General features: G+C 37.8%; 3 protein-coding genes across 4 annotated transcripts; 2 read left to right on the forward strand and 1 right to left on the reverse strand.

Moving 5' to 3' along the window:
* Positions 1-2,733: 2,733 nt before the first annotated feature.
* LOC112173095 (photosynthetic NDH subunit of subcomplex B 3, chloroplastic) lies at positions 2,734-5,151 on the reverse strand. Its single transcript, XM_024310643.2, has 6 exons — positions 4,965-5,151; positions 4,757-4,870; positions 4,304-4,357; positions 3,655-3,717; positions 3,373-3,435; positions 2,734-3,031 (listed from the first exon to the last, which is right to left on the reverse strand). Exons 1-6 carry the CDS (start codon positions 5,115-5,117, stop codon positions 2,996-2,998), a joined length of 483 nt encoding a protein of 160 aa, XP_024166411.1. The 5' UTR covers positions 5,118-5,151; the 3' UTR covers positions 2,734-2,995.
* Positions 5,152-5,318: 167 nt separating this feature from the next.
* On the forward strand, positions 5,319-8,539 carry LOC112173094 (pentatricopeptide repeat-containing protein At5g11310, mitochondrial). Its single transcript, XM_024310642.2, has 2 exons — positions 5,319-5,905; positions 6,229-8,539. The coding sequence occupies exons 1-2, from the start codon at positions 5,341-5,343 to the stop codon at positions 7,455-7,457; spliced, it is 1,794 nt and encodes a 597-aa protein (XP_024166410.1). The 5' UTR covers positions 5,319-5,340; the 3' UTR covers positions 7,458-8,539.
* Positions 8,540-9,389: 850 nt separating this feature from the next.
* LOC112173984 (protein TIFY 8) lies at positions 9,390-14,211 on the forward strand. Of its 2 annotated transcripts, none has more exons than XM_040509656.1 (6): positions 9,390-10,015; positions 10,739-10,929; positions 11,033-11,484; positions 11,584-11,767; positions 13,380-13,608; positions 13,934-14,211. In XM_040509656.1, the coding sequence occupies exons 1-6, from the start codon at positions 9,748-9,750 to the stop codon at positions 14,020-14,022; spliced, it is 1,413 nt and encodes a 470-aa protein (XP_040365590.1). In that variant the 5' UTR covers positions 9,390-9,747; the 3' UTR covers positions 14,023-14,211. The 2 variants fall into 2 exon arrangements, with proteins under 2 accessions (XP_040365590.1, XP_024167438.1); XM_024311670.2 differs by having other exon boundaries at positions 9,397-10,015; positions 11,584-11,671.
* Positions 14,212-14,960: the final 749 nt, after the last annotated feature.

Genomic DNA, 14,960 nt, shown 5'->3' on the forward strand with positions numbered 1-14,960 from the left:
TTTGCTCAATAAATCTAGAAGTCTAACAACCAATTTGATTATTAACATAATAACAACATTTGAATCATTTTATTTTATATACCATTGACTCTGCTGCAAGCAAGGGCACGCTGACCCTAAATCTTGGGGGTCTTTGAAATTTGAAAAGGGATCTTCCAATCCTTCTGTCTATCACTCACGCTAGGCCGCTAGCATAGCTAGATGTCAATAAAAAGGGGCAAGACTGTCCCAGCTCCCGAAGTAGGACCCTTGAATGAAGGCTCAAGCCTACCCAACCTAACCTCACCATATCTCATACCATGTCTAGTCATCATCACATCGTTAACCACGTCTAGAACCACCCTTTAACAGTTTAACCTAGGGAAAGCTATGCCATTTTAGTTTTTACTCAGAGTAGATTCTGTTAAAAAATTTCAATTTTTGATTAATAGTTTTCACTTAATATTGTGATGCCAAAATGAGAACTAACGTAATCTAAGATGAGAAACACGGGCTAGTTTTGATCTTATTATTGATGCAAAATCTATACTTTCTTTTTCTTAGCGAGAATAAATCAATTATAGTTTTATTAAATGTGTTTTGAAGTAAGGATTGATGCAGATCTAATTTGTACTTTACTTTGTCAAAATTGAAGTTGCATGAACTAAAGAGAAAAATATAGCTGAAACTACAAAATCAAAGATGTACTTTAACATGACAATGATTATCGGCGATTCTACGACAAATATAAGTAAAAATTTCGATTATGATTTGATTATGCAATTTTTTATGGATATTTTATTAAACAGATATAGAAAATTAAGCTTTGACTAATGCATATTGATAATGGTTGATCAAGACATGTATCCAGACAAACTGATTGATCGAAGACAAATTGATACTTTCTTTTTTATTCAAAGACAAATTGATGATGACAATTAGAGTGCGCCAACACTAATACAGACAGTTTTGTGATGTAAATTATGATTGGTTTTAAAAAAAATTTCCCCATTAGGGAGGGAATTGAAAAACAAAAAAAAGTCGATCATATTTCATATGATTCTGAGCTTTTTGAAACATCAGGCCTCTCATTTTGGCCAATTGAGGATTGGAATCATAAATCAACTCAACTCAATTAGATTTTGAAAATCTAACTCAGCTAAATTAGGGTTTTTCTTCTACATTGGAATATCATGTGTGGGATAATTGAATTCATTGCTTTTAATTTGAGCATAAATGGAAAGGGTTTTAAGTTGTTTTATTGCTAATTATTTCCAAAATTCAGGTGGATATGCCTAATAAATTGGTTTTTGTGGTTGTTACAGCCTCTGATTAATTGGTTTTAATGGCTGTGGAAATGGCACATTCAATGTAAAATGTTCATGGCTTAAATAGGATTTAAAGATTTTGTTTTGTCCAAGGAAAATGGGAATTTATGGTAGCCTTAGGTTACGGATGATCCAGTGATCCACAACCACAGAGATTTAATGATTTTGCATTCAGTAATTTATGGATAGCTGAGTATCGGAGTGAATCTATGGAAGCAAATCTAACCTGAATCTAATGCATAATTTAACATTTTACTTGAAAAAAAAAACAGGAGGAAAATAAATTGATAGTCAATAATATTATTTTACATGCCATTATCTTTGTGAAAGGAAATACCACGATGATTTTGAAATTAGTAATTTGCTCGAATTTGAACTATAATTTTATTTTGTTTTCGAGGAAAGATGATTGCACTAATTATAAAATCATAATTGAGGGGCAGGGACGCAGGGTAGTATGTACACCAAGCATTAGTTATATTACATAGTTGCTCAGGAAGAACCCACTAATTAGTAATTAGCAAAAACCTCGCACTCTAAAAGAAAAGGAAAAAGAGGATTAAAGAATTTTACTCTTATCCAAAAAAAATACCAACTTACTTTGCTCTTTTTTTTTTTTTTTTTTTTGTGAGAAGACCAACTTACTTTGCTTAAGCACACAATTGTGGTATGAGAATAGTGACACATCTATGAAAACAAATAAATGAAGTTTTATAATAAAATATGTTAAGTAGAAGTAAGAAACCTCCACTCGCTGGTCACAAAATCCCGTTATTAGCTAGTGTGTCTGAAACCCTAGTAGAGCGATTAGATTATTTCGCTTAAAAACTAACACATTTGTACTTGACAAATACCACTCATTACATGTATAAGACAGAAAACAAAAAATGTTCCAAGTTTCTTGTTATTATTCATGAATTTTTGCCTTTATGGGATCTCTTTTTTACTAACGTACCAGCCCATTTAAACTTTGTAGATAAAAAAGATAACGCAGTGGTCCATTCTATCTACAGTCATATGTTGTGGGCCAACAACTTTTCTCACCTAGTGAAAGTCCAATTGAAATGAAGTCTCTCAAACTCAGTCGATGAGGAATTAAATAGACAAAGAAAATTTATGAATTGGGGTCCCAAGGGAAAAAAGGGTACTTCAAAAGTTCAAACAAAGAAGGATGTAATACAAACATTTCAAACCAAAAAAAGATATTAATACAGATATTGACCTATAAAGGAAGACAGTGGATGGGCTTTTGTCATACCACAACTTTACAAGAGCCAAAGACACCCATGTTGCGCTCCTCCCTTATCATCTTCTACACTCCACATCGATCACGTTTGAACTCGAACCCTTTTTTTATGAAACTTCTAACTTATTCACAGAAAGTATGGAAGCTTACATGTCTACTGGTAGGTAACAGAGACAAGCATTGCAGTTCAAATAGAGCTTTCGAGATCATGGATTACAATACATTTTGTAGTGACAGATGATGATATAGTCTTATAGATGTCTACAAATGGTATTGTACGTAATAGTGATACAGACCTTCAAACAAGAACACTAATTCTGTTATATATGTTGGTACTCAATGGAGTAACCAATAACATATGTATGAGAACATTTGCATTCCAGGCTAAAGCATTTTACCATAATTAAGGTGTAATTAATTATAACAATGGCATGATACTCGGTTACTTTTTCCACTGGGGAATCCTCTGAACAAGAACCTGCAACCCAAAACCAGAAGCATCTTTTAGAAAAATAACAAGAAAAAGTAACCCTAGTTTCAGATTCACCGTACCATGCATTCACACAAGTTAAACTGATGCAGCAAAACTAAATGAAGTCTGATAAAGTAGATATTGTTTTTCCAGGAAATGAAGATTCTGGAGCGCATAGTAAGAGTGTTGATTTCTTAATCGTCAACACGTAATGGCAACATTGCTTTTCAAAGGGGATTATACAATTTGTAAACATATTATGGAACTTTTAGTGCACTAATAACCTAACAGTCTCAATGCATTACATCAACTGGATAGCACATAAAAAGGAGAAAAGTGAAAAGTACCTTCCCAGAATTTTCTTTATTTCCCACTATAGTTTGGCAAGCTAGTCTCCAAGATTCAGGTTTCTGTGTGTTTTAACCAATTTCAAAACAACCAGAAAGTTCATTAGTATGAGCCACCAAACGAAAAAATCCAAACGCCAACAAAGTATTTCACATGATTTGGGATTAGCTAAGTGCCTCATTTGTTATATCACATTACAACTAATATTTTCTTTTTTTGTTAATGTTCATTGTAAAATAGGAAAGACATGTCGAAATTTGACTGTCTTCGGAGAGACTTGCCTTTTTCAAATATTTGAGTTCAGTATTCGTTCTTTCATTCAAAAGATCCTTCCCATCAATAATCTGCACAAAAATCATGGATGCCACATAAAGATGAAGAATTGAAGACCATTATGACTTGGAGCTTTGCTTATGGATTATAAAAGCCACAGAGTCGGTCATTGATTTTGATGTTGATGCTATATATATATATGTATTGACACTTTGGCAGATGATACATTAATATTGTAATATGAAGAGAAAATAATCCATTTGGACTCTTAGTTCGTTATAAAAGTAGTCATTGTTAAGTTTCAAAAGTAAAAATTAATGTGAGTCGAGTCATGTGAGGGTAACATGGAGCTTACAGAAACTTCTGTATCAAGAAAAGAACCAAGCTACCCTGTTCGATCATCAACTTTGCCCAAACACTTAAAACATTATTTTTCAGAAAGCGGTAGCCAATTCCGCTTAACCTTTATCAGTTTCAATTACAAATTAAAGTTGCATATGGGTTACATTTTACATCGATCACACATGCTAGCTAGTACTAGTGATACTAGAATGTGTAGGAAAACTCATAAATCACAACCTTGCACCTTCCACAAGTGTCAATTAAAAAAAAAAAACTAGAGGAAAATTAATATTACGAATGCTAGAATATTCGTACCTCTACAATGCAAGTCCCACAGCTTCCTCCACCTCCACAGTTCATCAGTTTCCCCTGTTCAAAATTGGAATACCCTTTGAGAACATTCAATCCCCGGACATACGAAGTGTCCATAATGTGTATCATGTAGATATAAAGAGTGCAAAACATGTAATTCTTTTGTCACTGCCAGATGTGTATAATATAAGACACGTATCATAGGAGCACACCTGGATGAAACAGAAATCACTATACTGTAAATATGGAATTAAACATGCTGGACGTGATTGTGGTATTTTTTGGGCTGGGTATATCAGGAGGCCCAGAAGTCATAGCATAGCAATTAGCAAATTGTACATTGGGCCGGCCCATAAATTTTATATGGGAAATGACTAAAGTAGGCGGTGGGGTGCAAACTGCAAAGTGAGGTGGTTAAATAATGACCAGTGAAAGCAAGGCAGGCACTCAACTCACATATGTGGCGTAAAGCTCGATCTTGTTATCCGACATTATGCTCCTCAGGAGCTTCTCTCCACTAATCGCCGTCGCCTTCTCCACCGCATACGACCCGTCGTTCGCCGGCTTCGGCTACATCCACCACCACCAACCAAACTCTTAACAATTTTGCAGCAAATAGAAATTTCGGGTTTAACTAACTAAATGTGCGCAGTGTGTACCGTACCGCTATGAATTCGAGCTCGATTTCCGGAGAACTTCCCGCGCAGGAGACCGACTTCCTTCTGGCGAGAAAATTGGTTGGCTTCTGGTAATTTCCGGCGCCGGGGAATCGGACTGGCCGGAACGACATGGCGTTAGCGAAGTACATGCAAGCCATGCTTTGCTTGACAGCAATTTATTTAGTTATTATTCCTCCCTGTTGCTCTTTTTTGTAAGCGAGAGGAGAGGAGAGGAGAGGAGATGGAGCCAGCAGCGGCCAATGTACGAAAGGGGGTATTTTCGGAATTTCACTTTTGAATTGCAACAGACAGACAGACAGACAGTTAAAAAGATCGAGTGACTGTGTGTAGAGCTGAGGAACTATCTTTCAGTTCTTTGTTATGCCCTCATCACAGAAACCCCGCCATTTTCTCTCTCTGGCCCTCATCTTCTTCTTCAAGCCAAACCCAAACCCTAACCCTAACTTTCGTATTCTCTCTCTTCGATCCTTCTCCGACCAATCATGGCTGTCCGTACCCGGAAACCCCCTAATCAAGTGGCCCTCGCTCTCACCGCCTCCATCTCTCCCTTCCCCTAACCCTAATTTTGACCCCAAATTTTCACAAAATGACTTGTCCGCAATCGCTAACCTGCTCGCCGACCCATCGCTTCGGACCGCATTGGACCGGGCCGGAATTGACCCGAGTCCGAGTCTGCTACAGGCTGTGTTCGACCACTTTGATTCGTCTCCCAAATTGCTGCACACGCTGTTTGTTTGGGCTGAGAAGCAGCCCGGGTTTCGATGCTCTGCGACGCTCTTCACCTCCATGATCAATGTGCTTGCCAAGGCTAGAGACTTTGAGTCTGCGTGGTCTATGATTCTTGATCGAATCGGTGGAGATAAGGAGCCTGGGTTGGTTTCTGTAGATGCATTTGTCATCATGATCAGACGGTATGCTCGTGCAGGTACCCAATGTCCTTGTGAAAACTTAACTGTGAGTATGCAATTTTATATGGACACTCGGACTTTTATAATTTTCGCTTAGTTTCGAGCTGTAGAATGGATTCAATTCTTTGAAAATTTAGTTAGTTTTGCATAATGTTGGTCACTTGCATAGTTTGAATGAAAATCTCAACTTGGATGGATTACTTAGATGGGGTGGTCTGAAATTAGTTTGGTTTTTGCTGGACTTGTCATTGCCTTGGACTTGTCATTGTTATGTGACAGCTTCCTTTGCGTTTGCTTTTGATTCGATCATCCTTATTTGATGGTGGTGTATCTTATGCAGGTCAACCCCAATCAGCAATTCGAGCTTTTGAATTTGCATGTACCTTAGAGTCATTTCTCAATTCTGAATCAGAAATGAGTTTGTTTGAAATCTTACTGGATTCCCTTTGTAAGGAGGGTCTTGTGAGGGTGGCCTCGGAATATTTTGATGGGAAAAGAAAGTTGCATCGACATTGGATTCCATCGGTTCGGGTTTATAATATACTGTTGAATGGATGGTTTCGAGCGAGGAAGCTGAAGAAGGCAGAGCGGCTTTGGGTGGAGATGAAGAGAGACGGCGTGAAACCTAGTGTCGTGACATATGGTACACTTGTAGAAGGATACTGTCGGATGCGTCGTCCTGAAATCTCAATGGAGTTGGTGGGTGAGATGAGGAGGGAAGGAATTGAACCAAATGCGATTGTGTTTAATCCAATAATTGATGCTTTGGGGGAAGCTGGGAGGTTCAAGGAAGCGTGGGGGATGATGGAGTGGTTTTCAGTTCTGGAATCAGGCCCCACTATTTCGACGTACAATTCTCTGGTAAAGGGCTATTGCAAGGCCGGAAATCTTGTAGAAGCTAGTAGGATTATTAAGATGATGATAAGCAGGGGTATTGTACCAACTCCAACAACCTATAACTATTTCTTTAGGTTCTTTTCAAAGTCTGGGAAAATTGAGGAAGGAATGAACCTTTATACCAAAATGATTGAATCTGGGTATACCCCAGATCGTCTTACTTTCCATCTTCTGTTGAAGATGTTATGTGAAGAGGGAAGATTGGATTTGGCTGTTCAAGTTAGCAAGGAAATGAGAACTAGGGGATGTGATATGGATTTAGCCACGAGTACCATGTTGATTCATTTGCTCTGCAAGATGAATAAATTTAAAGAAGCTTTGTCAGAGTTTGAGGACATGATACGCAGGGGTTTAGTTCCGCAGTATCTAACTTTTCAGAACATGTATGATGAACTAAGGAAACAAGGAATGACTGAAATGGCACGAAAGCTGTGCGCCCTTATGTCTTCTGTTCCTCATTCAACAAAGTTGCCGAATACATATGTCAAAGATAGAGATGAATCTCATGCAAGGAGAAAATCCATAATTCAGAAGGCTGAAGCAATGTCTAATGTGTTGAAAACTTGTTCAGATCCAAGAGAACTTGTTAAGCACAGAAGTTCGCCGGAGACTGTTGAATCAAGAGCAAACCAGTTAATAGAGAATATTAAGACAAAAGCTAACATTAAATGATATCCTTTATCTCTGTTCTTTGGTAATAGCCATCAAGGTTTGGATGCGGTGGCAATCTTCGCAAGGAAGGTAAACATCAGTTAACCGCAGATGCAACAGTTTTGTTGTTTGTTGTAGTGTAGTGAAATGTTCGCTTATATAGTTTTCAGCGGTACCTCTCTTCACATCTAAAGCTAGAATATAGAAGTTTGTACATATTGGATTAATGTCATTCTCATGATCCTCATCATCCCTTTGAAATTTGGCCATGGTGGAATGGATTCACAGTGTTTTGCACTTATTTTCATTGCCCTAGTCAAATCATCATGATGAAAGGGCCTGTATGGGGCAATTGGGAAAAAGCCTGAGGAGATAGATTACATTGTATTGTCATCAGATTTGCTTTCTCCAGATCTTAAGATCTGCCTTTATCTTTTGTTGGCTAATAATAATCCCCCTTTCAGTTTACCCCAATTTTTCCAAAAATAATAACAATCCCCATAACCCATTTCCTCATTGGGCAAAAGCATCAAGATTTATCCTATACTGTAGGCTACAATAGTTGAAGTTGTCCGTTTAGAATGTGCTTGGGGTACTGTTGAGTAGGAATCTTTGAGTCACCTCACCAGAACTTCCAAGACAAAAAAAAACGAAGATTAAGAACAAAAAAGGAGGAATGATTACCTTAAGCACAAGGACTTGGTTACAAATTACCCAATAGCCACTTGACATTTGGAGGGTTAAGTTATGATAATCATGTGTTTTAATTAACACTTGGTTTTCAACTTATCGATTTTTGAGTGAGTTGGGCAAGAGCTTTGCACGATGCCCCAAGTCGGAAAACGACGGCATCGGTTTTTTTTTTGGGTACAAGAGAAGAGGAGAGAGGAGCATCTGCATCTGGTGTGATGGATTATGGTGGGTGCAGTCAACAAAGGTGCTTGAGAACAGAATCTGTGCTTCATTATTCTCCCCCCACTCGTCACTTTACTCTCTCCACAGCTACATTGCTTGCTGAATAATAATAATAGCATAGAATTTATCTCGTACTCGAGACAATATTTTAGGTATCTTGAAACTGAACTGAAATCTCAATAATTTCATTTTATTGATGTTCCAGTATCTTTGAAATTAGTTTATGATATTTTTCTTAAATATGGAATGTTTATATATCTACCAAACCGTTTTAGAATCTGAATTCGAGGTTATGAATGTCGTGAATTCTAATTGTATTTATAATTGAAGTATGAAACTAATGTAATGTCTTCTTTTTGTCACTGTAACCCCATTTGTTTTCCTAGGTGAGTGAGTTAATTGCCTCTAGAGTGAGAGTGAGATTGTGGAATGTCTATAGTCTTATCCAATATCCAGAGCATGACCAAGTTGCTATGGAGTGGTTCTATCATTTGATTTCCCTTTATGCACAACATGGGTGTGAATGATGAACATGTTTGACAAACCATTTTGATGGGGAGCCAAATGTTTGATCGGAGAAATATTATGGTTTTGTTCATAGAAATTGTCAGAAATTCTAAAATTGAATTTGGAGTCTCGCTAAATCATGTGTTATTATTGTACAAATGTTGTGTTTATTTAACAACGATAACTATTCAGATGAGACAATATTTGTAGCTCGAGTGACATAAAATCATCACCATGAAAGAAACTATAAGTTTAAATCAACAAATAGCTTAAAATAATTTTGTATATAAATTTATAAACTTCATCGCTGTAATTTAAATAATATGTGAAAAACTTAAGAATAAAGTACGATAAAAGTAAAAAACTTTGCTTCCATCCACACAAAATGAATTCATACTTTGAAAAACAAAGAGATTGACACATTCTAAAACCCTTAAACTCATGCCTTCATACCAAAAATATTTCAAAAATGGGGATTCTTTCATCAAATAGGCATGAAAGAAAGAAAAGTAGATAGTGTCAGGGTGCCACGTTGGTGCTTACACCCAGACACAAACCCCATTGCGTTGTATTCTATACGCTCTCTCTTCTCTCTCTGTCAATGCAAACAACAAAAATAATTGCCAGAAGAAAACACACAAAGCACTTGAGCACACACCTTCCAACCCCCAACATATATTCTCTCACAGAAAAACCAAACAACCCTCACAGCATTTAATCAGAGAGAGAGAGAGAGAGAGATCTCAGCGCAACTCAAGAACCCACCTTTTGCTTTTAATTGCTCTCTTTTCTTTTCTTTCTTTTTTTCCTTTCCTGAAAATCGCGCTCTCTTTTTCTTCTCTTTACACCCCACACACTGCACCAGAGTGAGTGGTATTATGGGTCTGAGATGGCCGTACTGAAAATGGCTCTGCCCAGCAACAATGCCAGTACCCAAAAGCAGCAGAAGCTGAAGCAGGAAGAAGAAGACCAATTAGTGAAGCCAATGTTTCATGACTTTCTGGGTATGAAGCCATCTACTGATTCCCCTGTTGTTTTGGGCCCAAAAGGATCCGATTCCAGGCTCACTGAGGCATCTCCCTCCGCTTCTGCTTCACTTGGGGGATCCTCCGGCGGTGGCCGTGGGCCCATCTCCACCACCTCTGATCTGGGTTCCGGTGAGTCACTCCTCATTTCTCAGAAAGACTCTTCCTTTTTCTTCAAGTAAAGAAACCCATCTTTTTATTTTTATGTTTTGTTAAATGATCTGAAAAAAGGTTGTGTCTTTTTTGTATTTGGGGGATTGATGTTCGTGGGATATAGGAAGTTTGCAACTTTATGATGTGGGAGTGAGTAATGAGTGTTTACATGCAAATAAGAAAGATGGGGTTGTTGGTTTATGATTATGTTATGGATTAGTTAGTGACTAGGTCAGTAAGGAGTTTGGCAGCTCTTGTTGTTCTATCGCTATGTTGAATCAATGGAAAACTTTTCGCTTACTTTTCTCTTTGCGGCTTTGCTCTTTTGGACTCTCTTTATGGTTGTGAGCGTTGTTTGGAGCACTTGGAATTAGGTTTGCCGGTGATACTTGCTTTGTATACATAGTGGTTTGGATTTTGATTGTTGTGTACATTTGAGGCATGGGGAAAGTTGAGAGCAGTTATTGAAGATGTGATTGAGATGTAGCAAGGACCTCTTTATGATGAGTATTTGTTTAAGATGAAGTGTATGGCTTTTTCGTCTATGAGTTTAATAAGTTAACACTAACTTGCATTTTTGACGCCTACTGTTATATTGCATTGCTGATATATCAACATATCTGATATGCTTATCCTTTCTGAGATGGAGATTCTGTCCACTTAACTTCTGACTTTTATTCGTTTTCTCATTATATTAAATAGAAAGACAAGCTGGAAATCATCTCGAGGGGGTTCCATATTATGGTCCAAGAAGCGATATTTCTGGGCCTGAGATAAGTAACAGGATACTAGGCAGTAAGAGAAGTAATTCAGACTCTACTTTTATGGGTTCATCCAGAGATGGGATCCCTCATATGGGTCCTGACTCCCTTGAGAGCTCACATTTGATGAAGGTAGGAGTCCACATGAAACAATCTTTGCTTCCATGCTTGCATGTGCCAAAAAACCTGTCTATGGTTGCCTGATCTAATGCTTGGTATTTATCCTGAAATTCAGATGTTTCGAAATGGAACTGGGGGAGAGCGACCTAGAAGGTCCATTGACGATGAAGCAGTCTTTGCTACCCAGCCAATGAGGCCAACTTCTGCTAATCTCATATTTCAGACTCCACATGGCGGTAGAGTTGATAACAATATTTCCAAGTGGGAACGATCTACTCCCATGAATTTGGGTGGTGCAGTGCAATACCCTCCACGAGGAGGTCATTTTGCACCCTTTGTTCATCAATTGCCTTCTAACAGATTTAGGGATGCAAATGCTGGTGCAAATAATATATCTCAATTAGCCGCTGATGAGGGGTCTAGAACTGGAATTAAAGGACCAGGGATATTGAGTGCCATCAATGCTAGCAGTGGTGCTTCTGATAGAAACTCATCTGTGGTGCTGCCTAGCGGCAGTAGGCAGAAATCTGGGACTAATACTTCAGAGCCAGAACCTTTGACTCCAAGGTATCTTATTGCACGGTAGATATTTTTTCTTCCATTTGTTGCTATTCTTTGAAGTAAGGAACTTGTTGCTGTATTTTTCTTGTCCTGTTGTTATGGCAGTCGGCATGGATTTGCATCTGCTAACCGGCAGATGACCATATTTTATGGCGGTCAAGCTCATGTTTTCGATGATGTCCACCCAAACAAGGTTTTTCTCTCTTACTCTTTTGTTCTAGTAAAGAGAATGCCCCCTTTTATTTTCATTTATGGCGCTCATGTTTTCGATGATGTCCACCCAAACAAGGTTTCCCTCTCTTACTCTTCTATTCTAGTACAGAGAATGCCCCTTTTTATTTTCATTGTGTGTAAACAAGCTTTGTAAAGAAGTTATATGATTGATATCAACATTGGCCGACTCCCGGCATGATTGCATTTCGATAAGATCAATTGGCCCAGTCTGTAGAATTGCATTAGCAATGTATTTCTAGAGAATGTGGTTTTGTCTAACCCTACTCATTATACAGTCTGCTATGTGCACCTTCAATGCATATGCTATCAAACCTTCTTAACGTTTCTTCAGCTTAATTTTTTCGGATGGTCGTGTTTAGTAGTTAGAAAATAAAACAGTGTATATTTCGCATATAGAATTCCTAGCTAGCAGAAACCAGGTAGTTTTTGAAGATATTGGGGAACTCTCATTGGACCCCTTTCTATTGTGAAGTTATCTAGCTGAAAATTGAAAAAATGGGACAAGTAGCTTTCTCCATCAGGTTCTCAATAATTGAGGCTGATGAGTTTATCAGTAGAAGTCCCTAAAATTTTTTCATACCGCATGAATTATGTCTGTAGTATTTATCTGCTGTTTGGCCACAAGCCCTGTTGATAGGGATTAGGGTCTTCAACCCATTAGTAGTGCCTTCACGAATAATATAGGACAGATGTATGGATGCTCACTTGGGTTAGTGGGGTGTCTGCAATGATGTTGCGAGTATTTCATTTTCATTTGCACTGTTTTTGCTTGTTATTGCAGTCAGGTTTTGTACTTGCATTATTCTTGCTGTTGCCTGGTTTTGCTTGTTATTTTGGTCAGGTTTTCTACTTGCAGTTCCATTTGTCTTGGTTATATTTAGTGTCGTGGGAAGTCAAACTATCATTTATTACATCATTGTTGGATGTGATATGATTACTACACGCTTCTACACACTTCATTACCAAAAATGAGCTCTATGCAGTTCACTACCAGATTTGAAGTGCATTTATTGATTATGTGGTTGGTAAGTGTAACAAGGGAAAGCTACATAAAAAAAGTGATTCTCCTATAGATATGTGTCGGTAATATCATAGTGAGTCAAACAATTCATGTTTGGTGAGAGGAAGTTCATTTCCACATAAATTTCATTTTCGGTGGTGAAGTTCATTTTTTTTTTGGCAATCATTCCTGTAGTGGAGCGTTAGTGTTTTACTTTATACATTTAGCAGTGGATTTCCTGTACGATTATCTATCATTCATCATCTTGCCCTATTGGCTTCTACTATTATATTGTGATGAGTTAGTGTTTTACCTTTATTTGTCCTTTCTTGAAATCCATATGAGATCGTCCCAAATTGAGAAGTCTGGGAAAAAGGAGCCAGAGAGGAATTGATCTGGTTTGGTTTGAGAAGATGCAAAGGCTTAAAGCTTTTTATTCTTGAGTGGTTCAACTCATGCTATCAACTATCAAGTCTCTGATGTCTAGATTTATGCTCATTTAAATTTGGTCAATGGTGATGTAGCACAAACAGATACAATTCAATCTTCTACTTTTCGTGAACAATCAATTGTATATTGGCAATTTTGTTCGAACTCGATCGTATTTTTTCCATTTCCCTGTTTCTAATCATTTGACATGACATTTTGTGGTCACTGTACTTTTCAGGCAGATGTCATAATGGCCTTAGCTGGATCAAACGGAGGATCTTGGTCAACAACCTACTCACTAAAACCTACTGTGAAGCCGGGTAGTGAAAGTCACATGCCTAGTGGAGAGGTTGAAACTGGTACAGCAAGTAATGTAGGGTTGGTACGAGAATACCGTGGGAGGCTATCTATTCCTGGAAATTCAAGTCCTGGAGTGGGGTTTGCTGATCGGATATTGACAGCCGCAGGTGATCTTCAAAATTATTCTTCTATTTAGTCTTATGGTTTCCATTAGGGCATTAGGGTTATGTGCATCTCTAGTTGGCTGTTTGAGTTTGCTAAGGAGATCAATGATTACCTTCACCCACGATGTTAGCCATCATTCATGATCCGGCAACAGAAGTCAGGGGTCAAACTTGGTTTCAGATAGATAGTTTAAATTATGTTTGATTTGGTAAATTTCAATGATTTTTGTGATGACTTGTTGTATAAGCAACTTTTACTATGATCATTCAATGCCTTCAATTTTTGTTTTTAAGTATTATGTCATTGACCACCGGTTACTGGTTGTAGGTGGCCATCAGGGCAGCAATTTAGCCAAAGATACAAGAAACCCAGTTCAAGCTACAGAGCCTGGTTCTAAAGAGAAAATTGAACTGTGATGTTAAAGAGTTTTCATTTTTCAAATTCTAGGATACAGTAAAATTTTCACCTTTGTAGCTGTCTAATATTCCAGTTTGGTCTCGGTGTTTCTAATAACACTATTGATCATATAATTTTGAATTTCTTTTAGAGCCTTGTGTTGAACCACTATTGTCACCATTACAGGTTGTAACAGATCTTCTCCCCAAGCTTGCAAATTTGAAGTGATTTTCCTTTGCAGAAAGCACGTATATATTCTGAATGTCAAATCAAATAATAACTGGGTTTCATGCAGGAAACCAACTTTACCAAAATCATTTCCAGATTATAGATTGATGGATAATGGTCGAGTAACAAAGCGCAAGGGCGTGTTTGATAGCATTTATGACTAAAACTAGCGGATTGTGAGAATTTGTATCGGCTGGTGGTCCGTAATTCATCAACATTTTCGTAATTTTGAAAAGGTCCTCGAAACTCTCCTCTCTAAAGATTAAAAAAAGAAAAGAAGAAAAAAGAATTTTCAAAAATATATTATGTTCAACGGAAAAAAAAAAAAAAAAGGGTAGTTTTTTAGGTTGAAGAATCAGAAGGAAAGTCCTTGGGTTAAAAGCTCACTTTTGTAGTGCAGTGCTTTCAGAAGAATCTGAACCCAGGTAATGATACTTTCCTACTTGCAGTGGGAAATCAATGCAAGACTTGTTACATATGATTCTTCCTTTTGAAGCAGAGAATAACTAAACCCTTAAATTGTTCTATAACACTCTGGATTGGTGATTCATCATGTTCAGCAGAGAGAGGAATGGCTGGGCTGTTCAACCGAGGGCATTGGGGTGTAAAAAGTAGAGTACGCTGTAGAGAAATGATGGTCGATTCTTAATTCTAATGTATGTTTGAAACTGAATGCACAAGGGCCCGACGGCACAGATAGGTTTCGACTCTAGTTGGGACGATCTCTTGC

This window comes from Rosa chinensis, chromosome 6 (genome assembly GCF_002994745.2).
Source record: "Rosa chinensis cultivar Old Blush chromosome 6, RchiOBHm-V2, whole genome shotgun sequence".
Lineage (NCBI taxonomy): Eukaryota > Viridiplantae > Streptophyta > Magnoliopsida > Rosales > Rosaceae > Rosa > Rosa chinensis.